The sequence below is a fragment of the Cryptotermes secundus genome, unplaced genomic scaffold (assembly GCF_002891405.2).
Source record: "Cryptotermes secundus unplaced genomic scaffold, Csec_1.0 scaffold196, whole genome shotgun sequence".
NCBI classification, from domain to species: Eukaryota; Metazoa; Arthropoda; class Insecta; order Blattodea; family Kalotermitidae; genus Cryptotermes; species Cryptotermes secundus.
Genome location: NW_019735556.1, coordinates 1,065,772 through 1,086,399, shown reverse-complemented (window position 1 = coordinate 1,086,399; position 20,628 = coordinate 1,065,772). Strand labels below are relative to the sequence as shown.

Below are 20,628 nucleotides of genomic sequence, written 5' to 3'. Positions count from 1 at the left end.
TGTAATAAAACCCGATGGTTTAAGAACCACAAACCTCAGAGTCCCTTTATATCCCCTGCCTGTTCAGTCAACATCACATTCTTGCTATGTATTTTCGTTAAGATCAGTTTCAATGTTACATTCCATTCCGAAGCTGATCATTTTCATTAAATAGTGTACTCAAATCAAAATTGTGTATACAGTGAGCCCTCCCTAAAACGATTTCGGATATAACGAACAAAATGTGGATTTTTAGACGCTAAAGCATTAAGGTTTAACAGTTAGAAAACGATCTCAATATAAAAGGGGTACGAGGTAGCGTAGTTGGTTGAGGCATTATGATACAAACCGGAACATCGCAGGTTCGATTTCCAATGAGGTCACTTGATTCTTTTTTCAGTTGACCTAATCCTTCCAGCTGCAACACGGCACTGAGCTCGACACAGCCTCTAACATAAATGAGTACAAGGAATCTTTCTGGAGGTAAAGGTGCGGCCGGTGCGTAAGGCTGACAACTTCACCGCCATCTGTCAGCCGATTGTCTACAAAATGTGGGAGCCTCGACGTGTTACAACCCTATGGGCCTCCACGGCCTGTTACAGGGATAGTTTTACCTTTTACCTTGCCTCTTTTTTTTTTTGTCCTTGGCACTACAGCCCCAGTGGGCCTAGGCCTACCTCCATGAACTTCTCCGTTCACTTCGGCTTTTCTAGATCTTACACATACGGTAGGACTCCTTGGGCGGGTGATAAGCTCGTCGCAAGGCCTCTACCTGTACACAAACACAGAAAAACGCACACACACAAACTGAACATCCATGCCCTGAGTGGGATTCGAACCCACGATCCCGGTTTCCAAGCGAGTGAAGACAGTACATTCCTTAATTATATATATTAAGTACATTTTCTTTCATAATGTATCAGTTTCTTAATTATTTATACATATGACAATTATGCCTTTAGCACTTTTGGTGGCCCCCAGAATAAAGCTTCACGGTTCCCTGCGAGGTCACGGCTCCCTATTTTGAATCATGGTGTTACAAATGACTGGATTCTTATCCAGCCATCTACCTCTCTATCCATCCATATTTCTTCTTCTTCTTCTTCTTCTTCTGTCAACAGAAGGATTGAATCACGACTCGTTCCAAGACTAAAGAAACCACTGTGTCCATATTGTTCTTGGACGGCCAATGTACAACAGGATGACAAAAATAAAGTAAACCCTCGTTACAACGCACACGGATATAACGGACAAAATCTGGACCTGTAGAACTGTGAATTCTTAAAGTTGTTGGAACACTAAGAAGGTTTTGCAGTTATTTGAAATAAGAAAAGAGCCCCAATATATAAACATTTAATTGCTTACATTACGACCGTGGACACAACATGTAATATGGGAATATCTTCAATAAAGTCAATAGGTGTTGGAATATATCTTATGTGTTTAATATAAACGTAACTCTGCTATGTGTTTCGACCATATAATTAGGTCATCATCAGGCATTTATGAACATGACTTAAGCGATTAAAATATTGGTTACAATAAGTGCCTGATGATGACCTAATTATATGGTCGAAACATGTATCAGAGTTATGTTTATATTAAACACGCAAGATATACGAGTATACCAACACCTATTGCCTTTATTGAAGATATTCCCCTATTACTTGCTGTGGCGTAATATAAGAAATTAAATATTATATACACAACAGGATGTAGTCTACACAGTTTATAAAAACCTTTATGTAATCACATTGTGAGTTTATGTTTATTCCTTGTATTGGCTATGTATCCTGTGCTGTACTTCCGTGAACATCCCTTCATTCGGTTAAAGCGGACATCAGCGACACCGGATCACACGTTAGTCCGTTATAGTGAACGTTTACTGTACGTTTGCCACGGCAAACCTAAAGGAAACATCCGTTCTATATGATTAAGCCAATTACTTTGATATTCCTACCCCCTGCTCCACAATTCGTTCTGTTCCTAATTATTTTCTTATTTCATGCCTTAGTGAGATACCTAACACATGGCCGCGCCATAGCTCAAGCAGTTAGTCGCTGGCTTCCCACTGCGGCGGCCCGGGTTCGAGCCCGGGTCTGCTCAAGTGGGATTTGTGGTGGACAAAGTGGCGTGGCACTGGGGCGGGTTTTCTGCGAGTACTTCGGTTCCCCTGCCAATCTTAATTTCACCAAATTCTCCATCATCATAATCACCCGGGGCAGGCTACAGTAGGCCAATCAGTGGCGGCAGTGCCGAGTGGACCCAGTTGGACTCCCCCCCCCCACTAAGCGAATAAAAAAAGAAAAAAATGAGATACCCAACACTCATCACAGAAATATCTGTTCGCCTCTTATTCTCTTCTCTTAGTACCCACGTCTCACTAACATTTCATCACTTATTTTCATATGCATTTCTCTTTCGTTTATTTTAATTACGCATTTTTGAATCTGTCAAAAAAAGGCAAACATTCTGCAAGAAACGCAGTGATTGCTTCAATTACGAAACAAAACCATGACTGTAATAAACTTCTGGTACAATGCAATACGTTCATGGAGTCGTAGTGAAAGCCAATCCGTACACTGTGCGTTAAAGCGGTAAACCTCCATTTCACGTCTGTATTCACGAGGGCAGCAATTCGTTCATAAGGGTTGAAACCGGTCTAACAATTTAAGGGCTGATGCTATTAATATAATTAAACTGTTTTAGTTTCGATAAGTGTACGCACACTGCATGTCCATACATATTATAACAGATTTGATCAACGCGTTGCCAGACAACAGCTCTGTAAACGCGGTCCAACATGCAACAGTAGATGAGGCCATGTTTTCTAAGTAGTCCGCGCCAAGCAGCGGTGGAACAACGGGGTTTATGTAACCCTTTTCTAAGGGCTCGCTAACATACTTCCGCTTAAGAGGGGAAGTCAGCAACAACGGAGACGGTGTTTTCCGTGAGATCTGTGCAGTGCGCTTATAAGAGAAGAGAAAGCAGTGACAGAATTAGTTCAAGGGCAGTTATGAGTCTGTCGTAGGATGAAGGAGTGAGTCCAGAGGAATGTTTAGTTCTGAGGTCCGAGAGTGACTGAAGGCGAAGTAGCAAGAAGACTTCAGAGTGATTTGAAGTGCTAGTTTCTGTGTTCAGATCCGTTGCTAGGAGACGACTTAAGAAGACTGAGAATCCTAGTGCGTGTGCAACGTTCAACTGGAAAGTGGTAAATCAGCGACAGCACTGTATTTAAGGAGATTAAGAGAACCTGTAAGCAAGATGCTAATACAGTGGAACCTCGCTTAACGAGCACCTCTCATAACGAGTAATTCGCATAACGAGCAAAACAAAATAAAAAGATGACTCGCTTAAGGAGCGACGTTTCGCATAACGAGCGTCGAGAGGGGAAGTCCCGGATTGTGCGCTTGCTACATCAGTCTGTTTAGCACTGGTTCCGCTAGAATCTTAGTGTCGCTTGTGATCACACATTTTTCCAAACTTGTGTTCAGACATATTATTTGTGATTTTCTTTTGTGCAAAGTTTAATAACCCTTGCAAAAATGTCCCCGAAGAAAAAGCCGCAAAAAGACAGCCATAAGAGAATAAAAATAACCGTAGAAATGGAACGTAAAATCATTGAAAAGCGAGAACGAGGTGTGAGCATGACTGATCTAGCACGCACATACAGTCGGTCTACATCAACGATTTGCACGATTTGGAGTTGCATTGTGTTTCACAGCAAGAAGTTGTGGAGGAGAGTTTGTCAGAGGAGGAGGAGGAGGAGGTAACAGCAAAGCAACAATCTTCTGGCGCAATAAGAGAAATGCTGAAAGCATGGGAAACTGTTGCATCGTACATTGAGAAGCATCACCCTAATAAGGCAGTGGCTATGCGCGCCACAAATTTATATAATGATAATGTTGTGTCGCATTTTCACCAAATTTTTAAGCGTCGGCAAAAACAAATGTCTCCAGACAGCTTTCTAGTACAAAACAATTAGATACTCGTATGTATAATAAATAATAAACGAATTATTTAGATTTTCTTTTGTTTTCTGCAAATCGAATTCGCATTCCAGGTTGGTTCATTCCGCATAGAAGAAAAGATGATGATCATTCACGCTCCTTAACATTGCATATATAATTTTCTTTGAATAAACGTTATACATAAAATTTTGTGAGTATTTTTTTCGGCATGGAACGCATTATCGTATTTTACATTAATTTATATGAGAAAAATTGTTTCGCTTAACGAGTGTTTCGCATTACGAGCAAGATTCTGGAACGAATTATGCTCGTTATGAGAGGTTCCTCTGTAAATCCAATCATCCGAACTAGAACCCGTTATTTTCGTCACGCGTACCACCCCACACGTGACAATATGATTTCACTGAACCACTTATAAAGCGAACGGCTAGTGGAAGGAGAAGATGCTACAAAGGAACTTCTAAGTCAGTCAAACTGTCCAACCCGTTGCGCCATGAAGTAAAATAAAAGAAACGCTACACACCCGACTATGGCATGGTAATTAACTTACAGGTATCACTACATAGCCGCATTTTCCTAGAATATTTAAGATCTTAAGGTAAAAGTATAGCAATTAAACACTACGCCATGAATACGTATGGGGAAGTGGAGGTATGGTTCCACCATTCTTCACCTCGGCAATAGTTGGAGGTGAGTTGTCAGCTTCTCTCCCCGGTCGCTTTATCACCGGGGAAAGTGCCATCGGTACCCATTGGATAGGAGGCTGAGCGGGCCCAAGAGCCGGTCTGGACGCTTTTGAGTACAGAAAAACCTCTTGTTAATTTGTAAAAAGTCACACAGTATCCTGAGTTCGATACCGGTTCTTGAAAGTTAGTGTTTCGGATGATATTCGTGCATAATGCCACGACGCTGTTTCAACTGCAAAAGTTATATCCAAGAGATAAAATGATCATGAGTGGTCAATTAGTAAGGTGTTGGAAAACGAAACTGTGATAACCTATATCCAGATTCCATTCCACCATTTCTACAGTGGACGGACGCCAAGGAACACCTCATGTCAGGACAGTTGAAGCCCCATTGCACTTCAAAGCTGATACAACCTGAAACTGGGAACAGGGTATTACAGCAACACAAAGCTCCTCGGCGTTCTTTTCGGAAACATGCGGAATATATATATATCGAAATTTCAAGATATTGTCACGTATCCCAGTTACGTAGTTAGTTGAGGCACTATGCTACAAGCCGAAAGGTCGCGGGGTTCAAGTCCCGATGAGGTCATTGGATATTTTTCAATTGACTTAATCCTTCCAGCCGCACTATGGCTCTGGAGTCGACTCAGCCTCTAACAGAAATGAGTACCAGGAATTAATTAAATAATTTTTCTGGGGAGTAAAGCGCGGCCGGCGCGTAAGGCTGACAACCTTTCTGCCATATTTGAGCCGATTGTCTAGATAATGTGGGACCCTCAACGTCTCACAACCCTATGGACCTTCACGGCCTGGTACAGGGATAGCTTTACTTTTTTTTTTAATCCCAGTTACGTGGCTAATAATTAATGGGGTCTGGATTAGATTAACCGATTTATTGGACAGTCACCTGTAGTAACTACAAATAATTATAATTATAACATAAAGTCTTTAGCACTTTAACTCTTAAATGTTCCTGGAACGAATTCTAAGTCTGTGCGAAGCCAGGTCCAATTCCTTAATTCCCTAAGTCCGTAATTAAGTGATTCCGTAACTCGGCAATCCCGTAATTAATTAATTCGTCTGGCAAACTCTCCTGTTATAATGTTTCGGCGAACCGTGCAGAAGTCACCTCTTTCAACAGTACAGTAACTGTGTTCTTAGCCGTTACTCTGCTTTGAGAGGTTCATTGCCGTGGACATAGGCTTCTAATCAGTTAAAGGTACAGTGCATGTATCAAAACCCTAATAACCGAAGTTCTATAGTTTCGTTACCTAGGAAACGTTTACCGAGCCGTTGCCTAGCTATACTATTACAGCACAATACGAGTATTTTCGGCCAGTCCAGGCCTATAGGCCTAATGCACAGAACTTGACATGGAATAGCAGCATAAGCAGCCTGTAGTCTTCTGGGATCTGACACCATGTAGTCTTGTTGGTGGGTATGGATGTTACGGAGGAATACGCTGCCTCCATCTTCAGGATGGAAGTGTGTGCGGTGAGGAACTGTTTCAGTTATACACGCAGACTGCGATAAAAACGGGCAGTTACCCTAAATATTTCAGTCCTCAAGGTTGAAATATTATGTTCCGTCGACACGCCTACAAAACTACACGGTGTCACAACCCAGATGCCCATAATCTGAGCAATCACCACCGTGAAAACCTGAAAACACAACTTTTATCGGATTACGTGTATGACAGCATTGGCTTCACGTCCCGTAAGACCGTATCTTAATGCTATATCTATTTTTTATTGCTAGTGGGGTGGGACTAAGCCCCTTGTACTGCGGCCACTTCTGGCCTATTGTACCAGCCCCAGATGATAGGTGAGGGTGATTGTGGAGCAATTGGTGGAATGAAGATTGGCAGGGGAAATCGAAGTACTCGGAGAAAACCTGCCCCAGCGTCACTTTGTCCACCACAATTCCCACTGGACCAGACCCGGGATCGAACCCGGGCCGCCGCGGTGGGAAGCCAGCGACTAATCGCTTGAGCTATGGCGCGGCCCAACTAAGTAACTAACTACATGCAGCTGCGTCCTTGAGAAGCCGCCAGCCGTGCAGATACTAAACAATTTCCCCCTATTTTCTGGAACACGAAGCTTTATTACCGTGTTCACTGGAGCCAGTTACTGGTGCCTATCCTGAGCCAGATGAATCCAGTCTACACCACCCCATTCTACTTTCCTTAGGCCAATTTTAATATTATCCTTACACCTACTTCTAGGTCTTCCTAGTTGTCTCTTTCTCTCTGGCTTTCCCGATAAAATGCTACATGCATTCCTTTCTCCCCATGCGTGCTACCATTCCCTGCCAAGCTCATCCCATTTGACCATTCTAATTATATCTGTTGAAGAGTAAGAATCTTAATGCTATATAATAAATAAGGTAATATATTACAACGTGTAATTACCTGGTACGCTTGGTAAGTTCCAAAATGGCCACCGGTAACCAAACACTCGCATAGCTCCCCAACCAAACCCCATCCAGTGCCCAAAGTTCGAATCCGGCCGGTGTCAAATGTCTATATCGCTCTCTCAGAATTGCAACGGGATGGCACCACCATAACACCCACACAAGTCACAGATCAATAACATAGAATCACAGGAGCAGAGACCACACGCACACGACATCTCGGATGAAGGGTAAACTGACGTTAATAAACAATACACTAACCTCATTACATCCCTGCTCCGAATGAGATTTAAAAACCCGGGCTGATAACTCTATCTGAAAAGTACTGTCTTATATAAAACATGTTCAGAAGTGTTACAATCCATGAGTAATCTTCAGGAAAACGTCAACTAGTCTTGTTTATATTTTTTACATTGAATACCGCAATTATCCTTCGCACAGACGTCAGTGTACCTTCAAACAAAGAATCCTCTTCTAGTACAAAAACCTGCGATGCCTGTCCCAAGAAATGTCGGGGAAATCAATCAAAGTACTAGGAAGACTTCGCTCTTCTAACTTTGCGACGTGCTAAGAGCTCACAGTGGCTCTTTCAAGCACACAGAACCAACTAACTGGCTACAGACGATTACAGCAGCCGTTAGAGACGTCAAACACACCAGACCTTGTTGTATGACGTCACTGAAGTCTCGTACTGACACTGCAATTCATGATGTCATAACTTATACTGTACATTAAACAGGTTCACAGCGGGTATGATTATTTCATGTGCTCAGCAAGGTCAATTACAGGTAGTGGAATGGTGTAGGGGAGGGAAGCTGATTCTTGGAAGTGACTGGGGGTTCTTAAGAACTGAAATCCCCGAGGGTATCTCCTGGATCAATTAGAAAAAGAAGTGACTGGGACTGGCTCGTTATAACGGGCCCAACTGAGTGGATGCCTCCCCAGATTTCTCTCACCTGAGGATGGAAACTGATCCAGTTTTCGAAAAATTGTATTCCTTCATAATATTAAACGATGGGCAGAGTCCAGAACCAAGATAATCCCATGCTAAATGTTATTAATGAAACAGTGATCCTGCAAATTAATCCAGCCGTAGCACTGCATTCGAGGGGCGCACGGTTCTAATCTCGGTCGGGTAACGACTATTAAAATCTGTCTTATTCTCCTCAGTCTCTCCAGATTAGTATCGGTCATGATGGCCTTCTCCTTAGAGATACTTACAACTCTTTCCATCTCATTCGCCATTGTAACAAGGATTTGTAAACTTTCTTTTTCGTTTCAAACAAGCACGCCGCTAAATTATCGTTTGTGGACGGCCAATTCTACGAAGACATGGTGCTGTGTGGTGTCGACAAGAGACCCAGCAGCCAAACTGGTGTACCACATTACAACCAGTGATACGACATAAAGGCCCATACATATGCCGCGCCATAGCTCAAGCGGTTAGTCCCTGGCTTCCCACCGAGGCAGATGTGAAGCTGACCACCCACTTCCAGCTAGCGCGGAGGTCAAGAAAAATGTGGCTCTGTACATCCATTACCCCATACGCCTTCATGGCATAGTGCTCAATTAGTTAAGCACAGGGACAACTTTACCTTTACTTTCACTTCTACGAGTACTACCTATCTATGGCTCTACAGCCCTCTGTTCGATCTTGGCCGATTTTTCAGTTTCTTGATCTGTTTTACGCAGTCAATAGGACGCCTTGGACGGGGGATCAGACCGTCGCAAAGCCGCTACCTACACACAGAACGGCATAAACACAGAATAAGGGCACAGAGACATCCATGTTTCAAGTGGGATTCGAACCAACGATCCAAGTATCTGAACGGGCTAAAACAGTTCATCTCATAGACCGTGCAGCCACTGTGATCGGCAGTAAGTACTTCACTGTTAATAAATTCTTAACGCGATGGTTGGGCTTGATGAAGGATACCAGTTTCCAAATGTCTGGTCTAAAGTCACTTCAATCCTAATTAAGTGAAAAAAAGAGTTCGGAGGAGCGCCTTGTTTCAGGACGATTTCGATTCTAAATCATTTTGGAGAAATTAATTTTTGTAAGATTTGAGGCTTTCACGGCGGTGACTATGAAGAAAGCAGTTTTCTGGGATTTGGCACCGTGTATATGTGGTGTTAACCGACGTTTCGGAGGAACGTATCGCCTCCATCTTCAGGGTAGAAGAAAAAATATAAGAAATCTGCAAGCGAAGAGACCGTGAGAACCGGTAAATGCAGACTGTGTTGGAAATATACCCAGCTATGCGTATATTTTTTTCTTCTACCCTGAAGATGGAGGTGATACGTTCCTCCGAAACGTCGGTTAACACCACATATACACGGTGCCAAATCCCAGAAAACTGCTTTCTTCAAATTAATTTTTGTTAACTATGTTAGTCCTAAATATTAAATTTGTTGTCTAAATGAATTCTGCATCAAATCAGACAATACGCGACCCACTTAAGAATTTACACATTTCACTATTCAGAAAGAAGATTCAAATAACTGTTGCACTAATGAGGCGAAAGATTTGTTTACGTTCATTATCTTCATATATCGTAGGACTACTGATTTTCGTTCATGTTGAAACTGAAACAGGAAACGTAATTACGGGCATGCGCAGCTTAACTTATTCTGGACCATCGCGGTATCGTACAATTTACATGGGTATAATGACTGATCATTAGATTCATTAATGAAGCTTTGAAGAGGGAGGAAGTAAGAGGAGTCTGAAGAATGAGGAACTTCCTAATTTGTGCTCTTCGCCAAATATTATTAGGACGATCACGTCAGGGAGTTGAAGATGGCCAGGACATATGCTAGAACTGACGGTACACAACATTTTCGTAAGAAAGCCTGAATGAACGAGACCACATGCAAAACCTGGAGGTAGATGGGAAGATATTAAAATATTCTTAAAGAAATTCGATGGGAGAGCGTGGATTGATTAATCTGGATCAAGATAGGGACTAGTGGCGGACTCTTGTGAACAAGGTAAAGAGCTTTCGGGTTACGTATATATAATTTTAACCATCTGAGCATCTATCAGCTACTCAAGACGGACTCTGCGCTTTGAAATTAGTGAAGCCTTCTCAATAACGGGGGTACGCGGTAACGTAGTGGTTAAGGTACTATGCTACAAGCCGGAAGGTCGCGGGTTCAAGTCCCGATGAGGTCATTGGATTTTTTTCAATTGACCTAATCCTTCCGACCGCTCTATGGCCCTGGGGTTTACTCAGCCCTAACAGAAATGAGTACCAGGAATTAATTAAATAATTTTCCTGTGGAGTAAAGCGCGGCCGGCGCGTAAGGCTGACAACCTTACCGCCATCTTTGAGCCGATTGTCTAGATAATGTGGGACCCTCAACGTCCCACAACTATGGGTCTTCACGGCCTGCTACAGGGAGAGCTTTACTTTTTACTTTTTTTAATGTCTCAATAACATGCGTAATATCAAGGGATGCTATCATGATACATTTTAAAGCACTATCACAGTTTACCCGGATGTTTAATTAAAAACACGGGGAAATCAGATTTACGGGTCTCCGCTCTGAGATTTGAACCGAACACCTCATGTGCAAAGGTAAAGATGTCCCTGTGCTTAACTAATTACGCACTACACCATGAAGGCGTATGAGGGAGTAGATTTATAGATCCACATTTTCTTCACCTCGGCACTAGTTCGAGGTGAGTGGACAGCTTTATCCCCAGGGAAAGAGCTGCCGGTATCCATTTGATAGGAGGTTGTGTGGACCCCAGAGCCGGTCTGGACGACGTGGAGAAGAGAAAATTCTTGACCTTACTAGGACTCGAACCCCGACCCCTCCATCGTCCAGCCCGTAGCCAGTCGCTATACTGACAACGCTGTCCCGGCTCTGAACGCACCAGTGCCAGTGTATAAGTTCCGCGTGTCTGATAGCAGCGGCCTACTCCACGTAATCATCACACAGGAACATGACAGTTTCCTACTCTTCTTCCTGTACAGCAAGATAATCACTGCTACCTCATACCTCTCGTTTACAGGCTTTCGGAATCTTATTTATAGACATTTAATATGATTCACTGGACGGAGGATTGCAAGTCCTGGTCGCTTTAACCCCCGGAGAAAGAGCCCCCGGGACCCACTGGATAGGAGGTTGGTTGCACCCCAGAACCGGTCTGGACGACGTGGAGAAGAGAAAATTCTCGACCCTACCGGGACTCGTCCATCCTCTAGCCAGTCGCTATACCGATTGAGCCATTGCAGCTCCTCATGTGTAAGGTGTAGTAACACTAATGACTAAATCCGCTGTGTTTAAGGAATATAGCTTGTATTACTATTTCACTAAAACTCTGGATATTTCAGTTATTGGAATGCAACAAAGTCTAATGAGCAGTTCTGGGCTTTACATAAACCACCGGTGCAGGATATAAAACCTTTCCACAGAATGAATGTCACAGTTTGCTTTTCTGTACAACGCAGTTTCGCTTTGCCTTCTCGAATATAGCAAACTTGTTCGTGATAGCATTACAACAACGCTGAAAAAACTGCAAAATGTGCTATATGAAGATTCTAGAATATACCGTATTTACGCATGTATAGGCCGCAGCACAATTTTCAGACAGAAATTATAGAAAAAATAATTTTCTTGGAATATTATTTCAGGAGTATTACACCCTGTATTACTAATTATGAATATAATTTTTTTTAAATGAAATGTGATTTCGAATATTTCGAATATAAGCCGCACCCCAGTTTTCCTCTTGAATTTTTGGCAAAAAATGTGCGGCCTATACATGCGTAAATACGGTATTACGCTATGCAACTTTCTAATAGAACTGTACAAGAAATGAAGACGCTTGAGAATGTATCCTATATGCAAGGGCAAGGAGAAATCTTATAGCTCACTTAATTAATTAATTAATTAATTAATTAATTAATTAATTAATTAATTAATTAATTAATTAATTAATTAATTAATACATTTTGCTGGAATATGAAGAAAAATATATTAGAACTGCTTCTAAGAAATAACGGAGAAAAGTTAAAACTTATGGAATTGTCATGAAATCACCACAAACTTCTAAATTTTAAAATCTTATGTCCAAAATGGCTTCTGTATGGGTGTGAAACTTGGTCTCTGACATTAAGGGAGGAACTGAGGGTTTTGAAAACAGGGTGTTCAGGAGAATATTTGGACCGAAGAGAGATGAAGTCATAGGAGGTTGGAGAAAACTGCATAATGAGGAGCTTCATAACTTGTACTCTTCTCCAAGTATAATTAGAATGATCAAGTCAAGGAGGATGAGGTGGGCAGGTCATGTAGCACGAATGAGGGAGACGAGGAATGCGTATAGGATATTGGTGGGAAAGCCAGAAGGAAAGAGACCACAGGGAAGACCAAGGCGTAGGTGGGTGGACAATATTAGAATGAATCTTAGAGAGAGAGGATGGGATGGATTGGATAGATCTGGCTTAGGTTAGGGACCAGTGAAGGGCTCTTGTGAACACGGTGATGAACTTCGAGTTCCATAAAATGCTGGGAAATTCTTGAGTTGCTGCAGAATTGGCGGTTCCTCAAGAAGGGCTCAGCTGCATGAGTAAGTAAGTAATGTCAAAAATGGCACGATACTATTGTATTGTCACGTGTTGGGTAGTTACGGGATGAGTGGGGTATGTGACGTCAAACGCACTTCCTGTTACGCAATCCAAGCGTTGACAGAGTTGTCGCCTAGCAACGCCCCGATACATTCCGCAACTCCCACGTTGCGCGCGTGCCCCGAGGCCTCTGTGGCTCAATAGTTTTATGCACAGAGCCAATACGTCACAGTATTTTACTCACTGGCAGTAGAAACAGATGGTCCAGCAACAATAATGCAGAATCCCGCCACTGGACACGATTCTCAGACAATTTCATCCAGCTATTAACCTTACAACCCAGATCAAATTCGCTCTTAATGTCAACCGACCGTCCTTTGAATCCAAGACTCTCCGATCCATTCTGAACGCACCTTGGTACATAAACAACCACAGGATTCATGAAGAGCTAAAAATGAACACAGTGCTCAGTGAAATAAAAAAGTTGAATATCAAATGCTTAAGAAAATTAGAAAACCACACTAATGCATTAGCAGTGAACCTACTAGACAATAGTGAAGCAACACAGAAATTGAAAAAAAAATACACCGTTCTAACCCTACCAGACAGACCTGAGTAAACCCCCAATGGTAAGGTAAAAGGTAAAGATATTCCTGTAACAGGTCGAGGCTCCCATATTTTCTAGACAATCGGCTCACATATGGCGGTGACGTCAGTCTTACGCGCAGGACGCCCTTTACTCACCAGGAAGATTTCTAGTACTCATTTCCGTTAGAGGCTGAGTCGACGCCTCGGCCATAGCGCGGCTGGAAGGTCAACTGAAAAATCCAATAGCCTCATCGGGACTAGAACCCAAGACCTGCCGGTTTGTAGCAGTGTCTCAACCAACTATGCTACAGCGTGTCCTGAGAGTAAAACCCCAATATAAGAAATAAAACGACACCTAAGTAAACAAAAAAGGAGTATATGAGTTACTCCACTGGGCATAACTCATTCACGAGCCAGCAGTTATTGAACATATATATTTATTGCATATTATATATAATAAATATGTGGAAAAAAACTGTAGTCTTCGCACAGGCACTCTGCGGCTATTCCATGTTTCCCCATTCCAGCTACATTCCCAACTTACCGTAGCCTCCAGCATTTGAGAGCTCTAACGATACTACTTAGCGTGTATAAATAATACACTTACATGAGCACTACAGAGCGTAAACCAAGGGAAGAAGAATATTCAGTATTTCCAACTGAAATTCTCTCAATGTAGCCAACACAAATTCTATTCCTCAAAAACTTAGCGTTCCATTATTTTGTGCACCCTATGTATATGCCTACTACTATCCTAAGTTACCCACCTACTTCATTTGAAGCGAATATTCACTAGACCAGTTTGTTTTCTAGCACATGCAAGCTATGTTCCACCCCGAGAGACCGTATTTTGCACCCGCACAAAATTACCGGCATGATTATATACACATATAAAGTCATTTAGTGGTTCAAGTGAAAGATTCATTCATTCATCAGTAATCTGTCAAGACGACAGGTCCACAGTCTCTTCCAAAACAGTTCCTCCACTTGATGCGCTCTAGAGCTTTCTCCTTCAAATGAAAATATCCTCTTCTGTCCCCAAGGTCATCCAGCATCTTCTTACGTCTTCTGGTCACTTGTATACAAGGTCTATTTGACATTTAAAACAGAAAGGGGTGTATAATACTCTCACGTATTAGGGGTGTAACTACAGACGGTGTACGGTCTGGATATTGGATTTGCTGACCTCTTGTACACAACTCGGAACTACAAGTTAGAGCTCACTGACACACACACACACACACACACAAACTAGAAATCTCAGTCTATTACAGTTTCCAATAGCCGTTTCCTGGCAACAGATTATACCGAAGGAGATCCTTCAGCTTCCCGCACTCAGGTCTTCTTACAGCCGCCTGTGCAGAACTCTTGTCAACTGACAACTCAACTAACTGGGTCCCAGGCTGGCAGCCATTTCACACCAACCTCCTAGTCTTCTCTTCACAAGCTGACTTTCAACTGAACTGACAACTCTCCCCTTACCAACCAGCTACTGCACTTCACTCAGATCAACTGCTGACAACTGGTTGCAGCTCGGCTGGTGTCCCCGTTACATAACCTCGGGGTGGACGCAAAAGAAAACATCGCCTCTAACAATTCTTCTATTGTTGTCATGGCGGCTGCCTAGCGACAGACTGGATATCGTTTCGGCGAGAACGTGTTTACCGACCGTTACCATGCAACGCATGTTCCTTTACGCGATCGTTGAAGAGCAACGGTACTACACGTTACAATATTTTAGCACAGCCCACAATAAGATGTGTGACGTTGTACACCTGTGAAGTAAAATCAGCGAACGCTCTATCATTAACAAGAACAAACTATGGTTACATAGGGTAACCCAAGGGATATATAGCCGAGGTAAGCATATACTACGCATGGCTGGCGCCCAATTATACTCCCCCCCCCCCAAAAAAAACAAGTCTTCGAAAACAAGCAAAGCAAAAGGAACAAAACTACAGAAAACCCCTAACGGTGTAATTTAACATTCGAGATAATTACTTCCCTTGAACAGAATCGTAATAAAGAATTATTACCCCGTAAAGAACGTCGAAACAAGATAGCGAGACCACAAGTCTTCATTCAGGCAACAAGCATTAGTCAAGAGACAAATAAGTTGCCTACAGAGCAAGGGGAACTGAAACAATTTTCGCGGCTGTATTTAGACCTAAATTCACCAGTAAAAGGTAAAGCTGCTTCTGTGCTTAACTATTCCATGAAGGTGTATGGGGGAGTAGATGCATAGATTCATATTTTTTTGACCTCTGCACCAGTTGGAGGTGAGTGGTCGGCTTCACGCCCTGGCCGCTTTATTCCCAGGGAAAGAGCATCCGGGACCCATTGGATAGGAGGCTGGGTGGAGAAAAGAAAATTCACCTTACCTGGACTCGAACCCCAACCCCTCGGTGGTCCAGCCCATAGTCAGCCGCTATACTGACTACGCTATCTCGGCTCTGAACTCACCAGTGCCAGTGTATAAGTTCCGCGTGTCTGATAGCAGCGGCCTACTCCACGTAATCATCACACAGGAACATGACGGTTTCCTACTCTTCTTCCTGTACGGCAAGATAATCACTGCTACCACATACCTCTCGTTTACAGGCTTTCGGAATCTTATTTATAGATATTTAATATGATTTCTAGAACGGGGAATGGGCCTATCGCAAGGCGTCTAACCACATACAACACAAACATAGAAACAACGCAAATATACGCTCACGCTTTGAGTGGGATTCGAAACCACGATCCCAGCATTCGAGGGATAGAAGACACCCCGGTCTTTGTGTTTCTATTGTCTTCTTATCATATAAACTAATTTCTGACTTTGTCAAATCTGGGCACGCAGTCAAACATCTTTCTGAATTATACATAATATACCTGAAGTTAGACCGCCTCTCTGGTCTAGTGGTCAGAGTTCCTGGCTACAGATCCAGAGGTCCCGGCATCGATTCCTGGCTCTACCAGATTCTCTGAGTAGTGGATCTGTAACGGGGTCCACTCAGTCTCGTGAGGATAATTGAGGTGCTACTTCAAGGAAATAACGGCTCCGGTCTCGAGAACCGAGATTAACGACCGTGGGATTCCGCTGCGCTGAACACGCGACACCCTCTATCCGCAAAAGTTGGCACTAACTTCGCCGACAAGCGGCGGTCGCTCGGTCGGTATAGTTCGCTCGTGGATTACATGCCACGGAGTTTGTTTTTGTTCTTATACCTGAAGTTATTACGTCGGAGTTGCATTTAAAAGCAGAGTAGAATGATGCAAGCATGTGGTGATCATACAAGCGTTCCTTGCTTTATAATTAAAACCTAGGTTAGTGTCCCAAATCGCCAGGATGATTATAACTGAGCTAGGCGATTTAAAAGGGAAACAATTAACTCAGATAAATCCAATTTCGGAATACACGAATGACGAAGAGTCTAATATAGTGTTTTTGGTACTCTGCTGAAGATAAATATTTGTTTCATTCGTGGCTACGCACACTTCGAAGACCTAATATGTTTGTCTCAATACATTTCCCACTATCACGATATTATTCTTATTCTTTCCTTCAAAGTGTTCGAATTTTCTAGCATAGGAGAAACATAACTCCCCTATATAAGATTTGAGGTTCTCACATTGGTGGTTGTGGGGAGTTACACCTGGGATATAACGCCGTGTAGTCCATTGAAAGCCAAACGACGTTTCGGAGGAACATGTCGCCTCCATCATCAGGGTCGAAGAATAAAGCAAACAAGCTCTGCTTGCCACCTGTTTCATTCAGCTTTCTTGCTTGCCTTATTCTTCGACCCTGAGGATGGTGGAGGCATGTTCGTGCCCGCCGGACCAAGGCCTGTTAAGACCGAGATAATAACTCCGGCCTACCGAAACCTCAGCAAAGCCAGTTTTCCCCAATCAACACTTACCCAGACGACACTACCTCTAATTGTAAGCACCCAGTATCGGATCTCCTACCTTCCTAACACACCGCCTCATACCAACAAAGAGATGGAGGTAAGTGGAAAAGACAAAAGGAGACGTCGGAAATTACTGGAGATGTTGCAGTCAGCGGCCCAGTGAAGATCAACTGCAGCTGAAGCGCAACACGGCGACCTCCATACGTCGAACTCAACTGTCCAACGGGAAAGTTCAGCTACATAAGAGGTGTTTTACGTTCACAACTCGGGACTACAGGTAATAGCTATCGCTGATTTACACACTCTACAGTTTACCGTTACAAACGCACTATGGTTCTCGGTCTTCACTAGTCGTATCCTGGCAACGGATTTAAGGCCATGGGGTCGACTAACCTCTAACAGAAATCAGTATCAGGAATCTTCTTGGGGGTAAAAGGCGGCCGGCACATAACGCTGACATCCTTACCGCCATCTGTGAGCCGACTGTCTACTGAAAATGTGGAATTCTCGACATCTCACAACCCTATGTGCCTCCACAGTCTGTTACAGGGACAGCCTTGAACAGTTCTCTCTTCTGGCATACAAAGCCGTCAAGTCCGTTGGAAGTCAACCGATGTTTTCGAGGAACATGTCCTTGTGCTTGCTAGCTTCATTCTGGTGTCTCTCTCTGCTCTTTCTTTCATCCTCAAGATGACGGTGACATGTCCCTTCGAAATGTCGGATTACTTCCAACGGACTACACGGCGTTATATCGCAAAGCACAGAACTCTTCATATTATCTGTCTACGGCTCTACATCCCTTTGGTGGACCCTGGCGACTTTTTCAGTTTTGTATCTTTTACACGGGCACACGGTAGCGTAGTTGGTTGAGGCACTATGCTATAAGTCGCGGGTTCCAATCCCGATGAGGTGTTTTTTTTTCAAATGACCTAATCCTTCCAGCAGCACTATGGCCCTGGGGTCGACTCAGCCTCTAATAGAAATGAGTACCAGGAATCTTCCTGGGGGGTAAAGTGCGGCCGGCGCGTAAGGCTGACATCCTCACCGCCATCTGTGAGTCGACTTTCTAGATAATGTGGGACCCTCAACGTCTTACAAACCTATGGGCATCCATGGCCTGTTATAGGGATAACTTTAGCTTTTTTTTATATATTTTACATAGTCGGTAGGACTCCTTTCACGGGGGTTCAGCCCGATCTTCATTATCCTGATGATAATAAACTACTGAAACATGTAGCTGTAATTACGTAATAAGTAAAGAGAAATGATGGCTTCCAATCTGTTGGGTACATGGTTGAATGCAAGCAGTCATTCATATATGGCCAACCAAGTGACAAACCAACATACGGACGAATATGTGAACACGCTACGAAACGCACTGAGTTTATTATATACAAGAGGAAACGGTTTATGACTATGAATGTGCGACCTATATTCATCTGTAATGTTCTCACGTAGCAATGCTATGTTCGAAACCTTGCAATTTGAAGCAAAAAAAAAAAAACACTTAATTCGCTGTATAAACGCAGAGAGGAAGGAAGGAGATAAATGTAGGTAGGGATAAAGAAATAAAGGGAGTGAAGAGCTTATCTACACGTATTAGTACTGTCAGTATAAAATCTCTCTGAGGGTGGGCAGCAGGGGTGGGGCAGTCGGTATAGAGACTGGTTACGGGCCGCACAGCCGAGGGATCAAGTTCGAGTCCCAGTATGAGCAACATTTTTCTCCTCTCCACATCGACCACACCGGTTCTGAGGTCCAATCAACCCCTCATCCAATGGTTACCGCAAGCTCTGTCACCGGGGGTAATGGGGCCGGGGCGTGAACCTGAACAGTCATCTGCAACTACTGCCTAGGTCAAGAATACCTGCATTACACATTCACTCCGACACACGTCTTCATGGCATAGTGTTTAATAGTTACGCACAGGGACAACTTTACCTTTAGCTGCGCATGCGTCAGCATGGGACGGTGACAAAGATTGTTACGTCACCATCCAGTTTACTGCATTCTATTTTCAGCACACAATTGAAACCAAAATCGGCATACAGGGGATCTCGTTGAACATACACCCCCCCCCCCCTAGAGGCTGCCCATTCAAGGCTTGATGTATTACACACGACGCAATACCAGGTAGAGGTTCTGGAACTAATCACCGCGAAGTCCTAGGAGATGGGTGACAACCTGAGGAAAAAGCCGAGAGACTGGTGCAGCAGTAACATTCTAGACTTATATTCTGGAGATATTTGGTTCAAATCTTGGCCAGGTCACCAGTAATCCTTAAGTGTTTCACGTCTATCCTCAGTTTCTCCTGATAAGAGCCGGTTTCGCACTTTGAGATGAGGCACGACGCCTCCTAGTCAATTCTCTCATTTTCGCAATTCGGTGCCTTTCTGCAATGAAACTTGACATTATATTGACTCTGCAGTTGAAACAGCATCGAATAAAGAAAATGATTCTACTTGTTTCTAAGAACGACTGAAAGGCGTAATCCGATATATTTCCAAATTACAAGTTGTCAGATCTGAAAGAACCACTAACTTATTTTTCCCTGTAAAAGTTGTCCCTCTGATTAACTACTTAAGCACTATGTCATAAGGACGTATAGGGGAGTGGATGTATAGATCCATGTATTCATCTCGGCACTAGTCGGAGGTGCGTGATCAGCTTCACACCCCGGCCGCTTTAATCCTGTGGAAAAAGCCACCGGTATCGACTGGATAGGAGGCTGAGTGGGCCCCAGAACCGGTGTGGACGACATGGAGAGCAGAAAATCTTGCCTACGTCAGACTCGAACTTCGACCCCTCAGCCGTCTAGCCCGTAGCCAGTGGCTATACCAACTACGCTATCCCGGTTTCTTTCCTGTATTGCATTAAATAACGCCACATTAAAGAATATGTCGAATAAAATTTGTAACTCTTAATATGGCATGTACTATATTTATGAAATGTAGTAATCTTTTGTGGAGGCACGCGGTAGCGTAGTTGGCTGAGGCACTGTGTTACAAGCCAGAAGGTGGCGGGTTCGATTTCCGATTAGGTCAATTAATTCTTGAATTCACCCAATCCTTCCAGCCGTACTACGTCCCTGGAGTCCACTCAGTCTCTTAACAGAAATGAGTACAGGGATCTTCCTGGGAGTAAAGGGCGGCCGGTGCGTAAGGCTGACAGTCTCACTGCAATCTGTGAGTCGACTGTCTAGAAAATGTTGGAGGCTCGATGTCTCACAATCCTATGAGCCTCCACGGCCTGTTACAGGGACAGTTTTACCTTTTATTAATCTTTCGTGCAGTAGGCCGCTTTTGAGGCATATAACAAAAGTTCATTTCTAGCTTCACGCACAGTAGCAGTTATAACTACCCAGTATGAACCATATTTAAGTTTTTCTTGAAACTTTTCGTGTAGGTTCTTAATATTAAATTTCATCGAAATCTGCAAAGTTTTTACGGAAATTAAACATGTGGACCGACAAAAACAACTTCCCATCATGGCCACTTTATGCAAAGAACGCACCATA

The 20,628-nt window shown here is 43.3% G+C and overlaps 1 protein-coding gene across 5 annotated transcripts in view; it reads right to left on the bottom strand.

Annotated features, from left to right (window-relative positions):
- Window positions 1–20,628, bottom strand: part of LOC111869536 (tyrosine-protein kinase Btk29A) — a 197,835-nt gene that overhangs the window by 104,659 nt on the left and 72,548 nt on the right. For 3 of the 5 annotated variants that reach the window (XR_002843682.2, XR_002843683.2, XM_023861149.2), the window contains exon 1: window positions 7,050–7,676. The exons of the other annotated variants lie outside the window; for them this stretch is intronic. Coding sequence is in view for 1 of the 3 variants with exons in the window: in XM_023861149.2 (XP_023716917.1) it covers window positions 7,050–7,122 (73 nt within the window). In the remaining 2 variants the exon portion in view is untranslated. Of the gene's footprint in view, window positions 1–7,049; window positions 7,677–20,628 lie in introns of those variants that run through there. 5 annotated transcript variants of the gene reach the window in all.